Here is a 12,024-nt window from a genome sequence, read left to right as displayed (position 1 = left end):
CTCCCTGCACCATCCAGCTCGGTGAGGACTCCCATCCCAGCTGCAGTAGCCATTTGTGAAGACATTTGAGCATTTCTAACAACACACAACATGCAACATTTAACAAACAGCAACATGTGACCTACTTCTCTCTTTTTTTTTTCAATATGCCTCATAAGATTATTGCACTGTAAGAATTAACTTTGTAATATGAAGCTTAACTTAGGAACAAACTCATTCAGAAATATTATTATCCTTTAACAAGGCATTCAGTTATTATTCTAATCATTCTTGTATTATAAAAGTAGTATTGACTAAGTTTTCCATGACTAACCAAGACTTCATTGATAGTCCTATTTAGATGGACACAATTTTCATTCGGCAACAAAATATGATCATGAATAGTAAATAATTAAAATTAGCACATATACAAGTATCATAATTCAAAACCATATCTATTGTCCTTGTTCATGACACATGTCACTTCAACCTTTCCATTTGGACATCAAATGCCTTTAGTGTCTATGCTGGCTATTTTATTCATAATTCATAATTCTTTATTGCAACCATGGTTTATTTGCAACATGTTAACAAATATAACAAATATTAATCATATCATGTGTACAATTTCAATCCCTCGGGAACATACGTCACAAATGGCTAAACATTTGTGTAATTCAATTTTATCTGATCAGTACCTAATACTCACTTGTCAATATTTTATTTATTGTTTTTACCATGCTATTACTTACAAATTATGTGAACGTCGCTCACATAACAGTAAAAACTTGTATAATTTGGTCTTACCTTGTTCAATATTGTATTTGTCAATCAAAACCTTTCACACAGGGCAGTATTACTTACTCATTCGTGTGTAATCATTATGCATGGCCTGTGTGGGTATGCAGACATAAAGCATGATCTGTTAAACAATATGGTACCTCCAGCAGAAAACACATTTATTCTGTGAAAATATAAATGAATCAACAACTTTATCTGAAATGACAATTATTACCATCTTTCCCCATAATGTGGTCATGGTACACTTCACACAATATTCTCAAAGGGATATTTTTAACATAGCCTTATAAAAATACCATGACATCAATTGCATAAACATACATAATTAGCACAGGTGATTTCATTCACGACAATAATATTCAAAGTGTAATCATAATCACACACCACATACTCTCAAAGTATATTACTTTTCATCTTAGAATGCTTAAAATATTATTAACAAGAAAAAATCTCTCACTTTTAATAATCAAACTTTTATATTGATAACATGTAAAATACTTAATCAAATCCAGAACTAAGCGATCTGTTCGCTAGGAACTCGAACACGCGCACAAGAGGACACAACCTTAAACTAATAACAACAAAGCACAAAACAAATATCGGCAAACACTTTATTGCAAACCGAGTAGTAAAGGCTTGGAACAAATTACCCTCAGAAGTTGTGAACTCTGCAAGTGTTAATCAATTTTAAAAAAAAACTAGACAAACTATGCTAACTGTGCTAAGTGAACTATGATTTAGACGTACCAGCATCAGCTGCCTGTCTAAAATGAAATAATAATAATAATAATTCTTTTTATTGTTCATACTAGAACTTACCAATAACAACCATAGCCTTTAGTGTTTAACATAAACTCAACAATAAATCAGAAGACAAACTACCATATAATAAACATATAACATCTAATATATAGATGTACCATATAACATCTCGACACAGTATATCTATATACTTGTCACCGATGTGTGATTTTTATAAAATTAGATTCCAGGATAAATATTATTTCTAGTTTAGCTGGCAGTCATAATCATTATGGTTTTTTTTTTTTTGATTAGTTAATTGCAATTGCCTTTCTTTGCATGTTGTAAGATGAATATATGTCCATTGTTATCAACATGAATATTCTCGTATATGCCATTAAAACTAAGATTTTAGGGTGTAAAGTGTTTGCATGTGTGAAATATTAACCTACAACACAACCTTTCACAGGTTTTCCTTGATTGTGCAATAATATTCAAGATTTGACACTATGGCACTTGGTTCTTGAACTACTTACAGAAAACATCAAATTGTAACTTACATGGCTTGGACATCATTCCAACATATACCTAGCTTACCATAAGTCGTATTCCAATTAACGTTTCGTATTTAGCAAGAGTGGCGTGACGCCATTAACCAAGGTTATGTACACCTTCATAACCCTTCGTGTGCCAAACTCCATTTTGCACATATCTGGACATATGCCGTTCTCCGGCTGCTGCTAGGAAGGAATATCGGCTCGTCTGCCACTGTCCCGCTGCAGAACAGTTCTTAGGTTCTCTCTCTTGACGAAACGTTAAGTGCCAAGAATAGATTCCTTACTGCTGGCGTCCATTTGGATGAACGGGTAAACTACAGCATTTTCGCAAATCGGAATATCTTGTGGACGTAAATGATTTATGCCACTTCTGATAATAACAGCAGGTGGTTTCATCAATTAAAACTATATTTATCTGCTGAATAATATGTAGTTTAATGTTATTTTTACAAAGCGTTCTAAATGTTTTTATTTATATTATATTAGCAATCAGTCAATCTTGACACTTGCGTTTTGTTATTCCTCATATCAATGGCGTTTTGTTTTAATCAACAGTTTTAGGTATGCTAAAATATAATACTAGACATTTACTGGTATTAATCTACTATTAAATATTAACAATATTTATAACAATGTTGATAATGTTTTATAAAACATTAAATGACAATAATACCATAAACTCAAATAAACTCTTTAGGTACTCTCAACGTCAGAGAGCTATATATGTCTATCTCACTTTACTACTTTAGGCTCGGTGTAGGCTGTCAAGCCTACAACTAAACCAGTTTATATCACTAATAGGAACAGTCTCAGGAAATATCTAACACTTGCATTGCGTACAAAATGGACTTTCTGCTTTCCACGTTACAATTGCGCCTAGAAAGGCTAACAGAAGCATTAAAGGGAGCCACAGAGGCCCTTAACAGTATTGAGACTGGCGTAGCAAGGGACAGGATAATTGCTGTGAAAATTAATGTTAATAGTAGATTGTTATCGCTCACAACAGATTTAAATAGATATTTGTCTGGCGCGACGGACATCAAAGAAGATTTCTGCAATGAATGTCGAGATATGCAAGTAAAAGCGGAGGACACGCTTACCGAATTAGAAATTGCGATAAAACTATACTGCCATGAGGGAGAAAACAATCATAGAACGCGTCTACCTAAATTAGAGTTAGGGAAATATAATGGTGACATCCTAAAATGGAACAGTTTTTGGGATAAATTCGCGGCTAATGTTGATAGTAAGGACATTGCCAACGTTGAGAAGCTTTCATACTTGCTAGCGTCATTGGAGGGACCAGCCCTTCAAGCAGTTGAGGGTCTGGAAACTACTAACTTCAACTATCCGATTGCGGTAGACATTCTCAATAGCCGCTTTGGTAAACCTACGAAGGTCATCGATGCTCACAATGATGCTTTGCAAAATCTGCCTGTAGCGAAGGATTCACCTGAAGATTGTAGGCGCACTCTGAACATTATAGAGAAGCACCTGAGGGTATTAGAAGCTCTAGGGGAGAAAGTTGATGCTAGTTACCTTAGAGTTATTGTACTTAATAAATTTCCATCAAGAGTGGTATACCAAGTGTGGCTTATGTCAACCGATGATTCCTTTGATGCAGTCCGAAAGGCTTTGGATGCCGTAATAACAGCCATGGAGAGTTCAGTTGTTACAAACATGGAGAGTTCTGTGATTCCGGTAAAATCCAGTGACACAACGGAGATGAGTACACCTGCTTCAACAGCAACACTGCAAATTGGAGCTGTAAGGAAAAGGAAATGGCAACAAAAGAGAGAGGCAATTTCAGCTCAACCTAATAGGAAACGCCCTAAGAGAATGTGCATATTTTGCAATGAAGAACATTACAGCGAGGATTGTACCAAATTTAACACATATGAGGAGAGGATTGGCAAGCTGAAAGATAGGTGTTATGTGTGCTTCCAAATAGGACACCGTGCCTCTAAGTGCACAAGAAGGAGGAAATGTGTACATTGCTCTAGAATGCATAATAGAGCACTTTGCCGACAGAAGGTGCAGAAGGGTAAGGATAGTGATATGGTTCTTTCAAACATGACTTCAGTCAATGTACAGTTAAATAAGCCATCTAATTTCTTACAGACGGCAGTAACCCAAGTAAGGACAGCGGAGGGGAGAAGTCTGAGCGTTAGACTTTTACTTGATTCTGGAAGTCAACGAACTTATATTACAAACAGAATAGCAAAATTATTACGAATTAAACCTGATGGAGAAGATTGTTTGATGATTTATACATTTGGATCAGAAAAGCCTAGAGAAATGTTTTGCCCATATGCAACAATAACTGTAGTGAGTAAACGTAATGTTGAAAGACTGATTAGAGTGAATATAGTTCCATACATCACCGCAGAGGTACCCATGGCTAAGGTAGAGTCACCAATGATAGACATCTTGGCGGACGATGCTTCTACTGGCGCAGGCATCGATTTGTTGATTGGAAATGATTTATACTTCTCATTTATCAGGAAGAGTGTTGATTTGGGAAATGATACTTTCCTAGTTGATTCTGATTTTGGTTGGTTCCTCGCAGGAAGTGCTACTGACAACAAGGAAGGGGACACTCTATCAGTGGCCACATATTGCCAGTGCCATGAAATTAATCAAGACTATTTTACAGAACCAGATCTTCCTCTGCGTACCATAGATGTCAAATTTTTATGGTCACTTGAGAGCATCGGGATATGTGATTCTCCAAAAACTACATGTGAGGAAGAAGCCGTTCAGCATTTTAACGAGACTGTCAAATACAGTGAAGGAAGGTACCAGGTCAAGTGGCCGTGGATAGAGTATCCTCCAAAATTGCCTACTAATTTTGGACTTGCCTTTGGAAGATTAAAGGGTGTATTACGAAGATCAAATAAAGAAGTCATGACGGAGTATGAGAAAATTTTAAAGGAACAGCTTGAAGCTAACATAATAGAAGTCGTGGATCCTACCATTCCTGGTGACCATCCAGTTCACTATCTGCCCTTTCATATGGTTCAACAGAAGGGTAAAAGGGGTCGGCTGGTCTACGATGCTTCAGCTAAGCTAAAAAACGAGAAAAGCTTGAATGAGTGCTTATACAGAGGTCCGAACATGCTGGAAGACCTTACAGGATTGATACTGAAATTTAGAATTGGGAAAATTGCTATCACCGCCGATGTTGAAAAGGCTTTTCTTCAAGTTGGTCTACAAGAAGAGGACAAGGATGTAACCAGGTTTCTCTGGGTCAAAGATTTGAATAAGGAACTGACTGAAGACAATATCATGCAATATAGGTTCTGCAGAGTGCCTTTTGGAGTAATATCAAGCCCTTTTCTCTTAGCGGCAACAATTCGATATCACATTTCAAGGACTAACAAAAGTCTTCTTCCAGTGATAGCAGATAAATGTTATGTAGACAATTTAGTGACGTCAGTTCAATCAAGAGAAGAGGCTCTCAATTTGTATGCTCAAACAACAAACTCATTTAAAGAATTAGGAATGAACATACGAGACTGGATGTCTAATGACAAAGATTTTGTAGACAAGATTCCCAAACAAAAGAGAGCTAAACAGGAAAGTGAAATGAAGATCCTCGGTTTGGTATGGAATTTGGAAAATGATACTCTACGGCTCAAAATGAATAACGAAACCTTTGAGAGCGAGATCACAGACAGAGGCATTACAAAGAAAGGAGTCTTGAGAGTGCTGGCAAGTCTGTATGATCCATGCGGCTTTGTATCACCGCTCATGCTACCAGGAAAACTCTTGTTCCAGGAGATTTGCACTAGAAAGTTTAAATGGGATGAGATTCTGCCTGAAGACTTGTCGACATCATGGAGGAGCATAATTGAGAATTTAAAAGCTGTTAAGAACGTAGAACTGCCAAGACATGTCGCAAGTGGATCAAAGTCAGAATGCACGAAGTATGAACTACATTGCTTCACTGACGCATCTATGAATGCATATGCAGCAGTCGTTTATCTGCGAGTCATAACTGAAAAGCAAGTATCAACTTCTTTTCTCATGTCAAAATGTAGAGTAACCCCAGCAGAAGACAAAAGTGATCTCAAAATTCCTAGACTTGAATTGCTAGGGTATCTGATAGGAAGTAGACTTCTGAGGTATGTTAAAAGCCACATAGATCTAAATATATGCAAGATATATTTGTGGACGGACAGTCAAGTTGTCATAGCTTGGATCAAATCGAGTAGACTACTTCCACCATTTGTATCGAGACGAGTCAATGAGATCAAGCAAATTAAGGACATCTTGGGTGCAGAGCTGCGCTATGTCAACTCAAAAGAAAACCCTGCAGACATAGCTACCAGACCAGAATTGTGGCATCATAAACAGGATCTATGGCTCCATGGTCCAGATTTTCTTCAAAAAGAGCAAAGTGATTGGCCTAAGGAGCAGAGGAAGGAAGAAATGTGCTTGGCCGGGAGGGCTCTGGACACGGTGGATGGTCCAGAGATGACAATTAAAGGCTATGAAGACCAAGATAATGATCTTAACCTTTCTGAAATGGAGGCTATTCCTGCTGCCACTACACTTCATGAAAGTTTGGATTCTATGCAAAACCCCTCAGATGAAGAAAAGTGTGAAGAGACAGTGACTGAGATAAAGAAGTTGCAAGAAAAATTCTTTGCAGAAGAAGTTTCAGGAAAGGTGACTAGTTTGTCACGGAACTTAGGTATCTTTGTAGACGAAGATGGGATCTTAAGATGTAAAGGAAGATTCGCAAATGCTAATTTATCCTATGATAAGAGATATCCCATTCTGATTCCGAAGAAATCACCCTTCACAACCCAGATAATACTTAAGACGCATAGAGACAACTACCATGTTGGGGTCCCACACACGCTAAGTATATTACGCGAAAAGTATTGGATCCCTCATGGGCGAGCCCAAGTACAGAAAGCTCTGAAGAGATGTTCGCAGTGTGAGAAGTATTCTGGAGGTTTTTACAAACTGCCACCACCACCTGCACTACCCAGTGAAAGGGTTAATTATAGCTCTCCATTTACCTTTACTGGATTAGACTACCTGGGTCCAGTATTAGTGGAAACAAATACTGGCAGAGAAAAACGATGGATTTGTCTTATGACATGTCTAGCAGTTCGTGCTGTACATTTGGAGTTGGTCAAGGCTTTGACGGCTGAGGAGTGCTTGCTAGCGATACGCCGGTTCGTAGCGGCTAGAGGATCACCTAAAGTATTGATATCTGACAATGCACTACAGTTCAAGCTAACAAGTGAAGTACTAATCCATTCATACTGCCAGGAGAAACATATCAAGTGGAAATTCATCACGCAGCTTGCACCCTGGCAAGGCGGCTTTTACGAAAGATTAGTTGCACTGGTAAAGCATTGTTTAAAGCGCACACTTGATAAGCATTTATTAACAGACGGTCAAATGCATACAGTAGTAAAGGAGATTGAGGCTGTATTGAACACAAGACCTTTGACTGTAGTGGGTTCTGACCCAGAGGGAGTGCTACGACCAGCTGATTTTCTGTCTCTAGGTCAGTGTCTAGAAATAAACCCAGAACTTGGTGAGGGAACCTCACAAGGCACCAATACCAAAGTCGACTTGGTTGAAGGCTGGAAGAGAGGTCAGAGGATTCTTAACGAGTATAAAGAGATGTTCACCAATCAGTACCTACCGAGTCTGCGGGAAAGATTCAGCCATTCTCATAAACAACAGCGAGTGATTTCAAAGAAGTCGCCTGAAGTCGGTGACATTGTACAAATTAAGAACGATTCCAAAAATAGAATCAATTGGAAGGTTGGTAAAATCTCAAATTTAATCCGAAGCCGTGATGGTGAATGCCGAGCAGCCAAAGTGGTAGTTGGGAATACAGAGTTTACGAGATCCATAGCCCATCTGTATCCGTTAGAGTCTGAGACATACGGCCCAATAGATTATGCACAACTACCATTACAAGAAAACGAGATGGCAGAGACACCAAATGAGCACATGGAGATGGTTGAAACTATGGAACCCATAAGAGTATCAGAAACGATAGTGTCACCCGAGCCCGAGATGGAAATTGATGAGCTAACAATCCCTACTGAATCGGTAACCGAGAAAGAAGTTTCTGTGTTAGATTCTGAAAGTAGTCCTACGCAAACTGAGCAAGCTCCCGCTGCTGATACATACGAGGCAGAAGTGAGAGAGCCAAGAGTTATGGAAGAACGGCCAGAGGACGCGACAAGAGTAAGGCGGAACGCTGCCATTTGGGCTAGAGAACGAATAGCCGAATGGACGCGTCAGCTAATGACGCTACTTATGTAATTTTTTCGTTCTCGGGAGTGTCGCGGAGATCGCGAAGTCTGTTATTGTGGTATGTATCCTATCTGTCACTCTTAGCGTACTTTTCACTGGTAACACTGGCGATCGAGGTCGGCCAGTGTTATAGGTGACGAGCAGAGCAAGATGGCGGGAGCGAGTGGAGACAAGTTGAGAAAGGTCGTCTGAATGCTGGTACGTAACACGTGGTGTCGCGAGTGCATTCAGGTACAGGAGGCTCTTGGTAAGAGAAACATATCTATATTTTGTGATATATAGATATTGCAGTGACCTTGAATTAACGAGAGAGACTTGAGATATGCTTGAGATAGAGCTGAGTTAAAGAATTGTTATTCTTTGTGTGTAGCTCGAGTTTGAATGTAACAAGTGAGGTGGCTGGAGGTTATCGGTTTGAGTTACTGGAGGTTTCTTATGGAGGCTGATGGATGAGCTGTAGGGGTTGTGGAGGCTCGTCGGGGACCACATGGTTCCCACCTCAGTACTCATCGCATGAGGTTGAGAAGAGTAATACCTATGAGATGCGGGATGCACGATGAGTTCTCTTGTCGAGATTCAGTTGTGCCGTGCATCCACTGATACAAGCCACGGGACTTGGGGCCCTTCTAATCTCCCTGAGAGTGTTGAGGTTACATTCATAACAAGAGAATAAGAGATATGAGATTGAGAGTAGATGGAATTGTGCGCCCATCGAGTGTTGATTCCTGGTCAGTGCAATAGCTATTTTATACTGTGCTTTGTATTCGTAGAGATCCATGTAGCGAGGTTATCATTACATCCCCCTTGGAGTAAAACTCCGCTACATATGCCATATCACATGTAGGTACAAAACGATATCCAGAGTAAGATAAACTGACGTTTGCGGACGTAAATTTTATGAAATTACCGCGTTATGGTCCAGTTCTCACTTTTATGAGTTATTGTATTCGCTGCGTGACTGGCGCCACCCTAGTGGGTGTGGGACGTAGTGCTTATTTGACAGTTGACAGCTTCCAAATAGTATAAGATGTCATCCCACAAAAGTTCATGTTTTCACTTGAATTTCCCCCACCAAAACCTCAAATTTTCTATTTAAATTCAAGTCAAGGCTTCTTATTTATATTTTTACTTAAATACTGCCGTCATTTTCCTCTAATTCTGGAATTTCTGGATACAACTGTAGTACTCACCTACGAACAAAAGTAAACTAATTACAACTTACTTTTCATCAATAAATTACTTGAAAGTAAACTAAAACTGACCTTCATACTTTCTATATTCATTCTATTTATGCTGATAAAGCGAGGTTTAGACTAGCAAGAACTTGCATGCAATTTACGTTACATTGCGGTATCTGATCAAACTTTTGAATGTAGTTTACCTTAGTAGTCGGCAATGTAACGTAAAAAAATCCGTTCGCTGAAGTCGTTAAGTGGCTTCAAATCGAAATGTCGTGCACACTTGTTACAAATTCAATTACAGACATCACAGTAACATATCAGTCACTCACTCGCACACTTATCACACACACTTTTACATTTCCGCGGCAATTTGATGATTTGTTTTAGTTTTAGTCTTAAGTTTAGTTCGTTCTGGTGTTGGTTTTTTCTGTAACTTTCGTTATAAATATATTTAAAAGAGGCGGTTATTAATATTTTGTTTGTCTTAATTTTCTGTTTAATAATGTTTGTATTTTTATGTCAATGTAATTTTTTTTTATTTGTGTGTCGTTGGCGTACGTGTCGCCATTATTTTTAGATTAAGCCAGGTCCCCACAGAAAACCAGCGCCACGGTTTGCCGCGGCACTATGCTGAGTGGGGATCCTTTTTGGCGTCCAAATGTTTTTTTTTTGTCTGCATGCTTTTCTTTTTTATGTACTATGTTGTGGCGTCAAATAAATGTATTTTCTTTCTTCTTTCTTTCTTCTAAATTGCATGCAAGTTCTTGCTAGTCTAAACCTCGCCTAACAAATGAGATTGTAGTAAGAAAAAGCGGCGTTTTAAATAAGTAAGTTTTAAAAAACACTGGCAATTGGCATGCGTGTTTCGCTTACTGAGTGCATAAAATTAAAGGAAATTTTGGAATGAGCTCCCTGCCGAGGTTTTCCCGAGGGGCTACAGTATGGGGTTCTTCAAAAAAGGAGTGTACAGGTTTTTAAAGGGTCGGCAACGCGCATGTAATATCTCTGGTGTTGCAGGCGTCCATAGGCTACGGTAACTGCTTACCATCAGACGGGTATGCTTGATTGTCACCGACGTGGTATAAAAAATAATAAAATTAAAATAAAGATACCACTGAGGCATCGATCGAAATCGAAACTGGTGTTCAAGTTCTCCCACTGAATATAGATATAACTCCGTAATAGATGGATACAGTCTAAGGAAAAAACGTGCCTCGAAAATCACGAAATTTTGATTCTCGATCAGATGACGCCACTACCTTTGGCCTACTCTCGTATAGAGGGCGCTGACGGTTTCGTTTGTTATTTAACAATTTTAACGCATATCAGTAAAAGAACATGGGTCAAAATCATAAAAATAATTAATGCAAATAAAAAAATCATTAATCGATATTTTAATACATTATACGTGTACGATATCACTCTTCGAGGAGTTTCTCTTTTCTTTTGACAATTTAATGTTACCTATCGTGTATATATATAAAATAAAATATTAGAGTCGTAATAGTAATTATAATTACTCTTCTTCTTGAAATCTTTTTTATCTCACCCATTTATGTAAACAGTGAATAAAATAGACAAACGCCTGACAATTAAATAAGTTGCTCTAAATTGTACAAGAAACTCTTACCTACCATATAAATGAGCCTCGATTCGGCTCCAACCAGCAACCACACCCCACACCTCTCTCTTCCAGCTACCGGCGCTGCGAGTACTGCCCCCTCGTGGTCCTCGGCGCCCTCTACAACACCCACCTGCTGGGCCGCCACGCCGACCTGGTGTTCCACTGCGACGAGTGCAACTCCTTTGTCGCCCGGAGACAGTTCCTCGCGCACATGACCCGCCACGCGCATCAGGTATGATCATCAGGAATTTTAGCTTTTTATCGCCCACTGCTGGCAATAGGACTCCCTTTGAGTAGGCCGCTTGCCCCTTCTGAACTAATCTCATCCAGATCAAGATATTCAGGTGTGGGGTTACATTATCGGAATAGTAAAGAAGAGCAGATAACATTTTAAAATAACTGTTTTTGAGGGTTCCGTACCCAAAGGGTAAAAACGGGAACCTATTACTCCGCTCCGCTGTCCGTCTGTCTGTCTGTCACCCGGCTGTATCTCATGAACCGTGATAGCTAGACAGTTGAAATTTTCACAGATGATGTATTTCTGTTGGCGCTATAACAACAAATACTGAAAACAGAATGAAATAAGTATTTAAGTGGGGCTCCCATACAACAAACGTGATTTTTTGCCGTTTTTTGCGTAATGGTAAGGAACCCTTCGTGCGCGAGTCCGACTCGCACTTGGCCGTTTTTAATCTTAACACGTTCTACTAAAATGCTTGGTAGAAAAGACCAACTTATAGCTACCACAAAAATGCCTGATCGGTTTATTTAAATGCTCCAACATCAGGATTTAGTGAAATGTTTTTTTTTTTCTTTTGGCGATGATTTTATGTCTTGTATAAACGTA

General features: G+C 38.9%; 1 protein-coding gene across 1 annotated transcript in view; it reads left to right on the top strand.

Annotated features, from left to right (window-relative positions):
- LOC134748218 (myoneurin-like) overlaps positions 1-12,024 on the top strand; it is a 30,287-nt gene that overhangs the window by 14,611 nt on the left and 3,652 nt on the right. Inside the window, exon 5 of the mRNA XM_063682931.1 lies at positions 11,250-11,409. Within this exon, the coding sequence (XP_063539001.1) occupies positions 11,250-11,409 (160 nt within the window). The remainder of the gene's footprint in view (positions 1-11,249; positions 11,410-12,024) is intronic.

Source organism: Cydia strobilella, chromosome 16 (genome assembly GCF_947568885.1).
Source record: "Cydia strobilella chromosome 16, ilCydStro3.1, whole genome shotgun sequence".
NCBI classification, from domain to species: Eukaryota; Metazoa; Arthropoda; class Insecta; order Lepidoptera; family Tortricidae; genus Cydia; species Cydia strobilella.
Note: the sequence above shows the minus strand (reverse complement) of the source record. Positions and strands in the feature narration are given on the sequence as shown.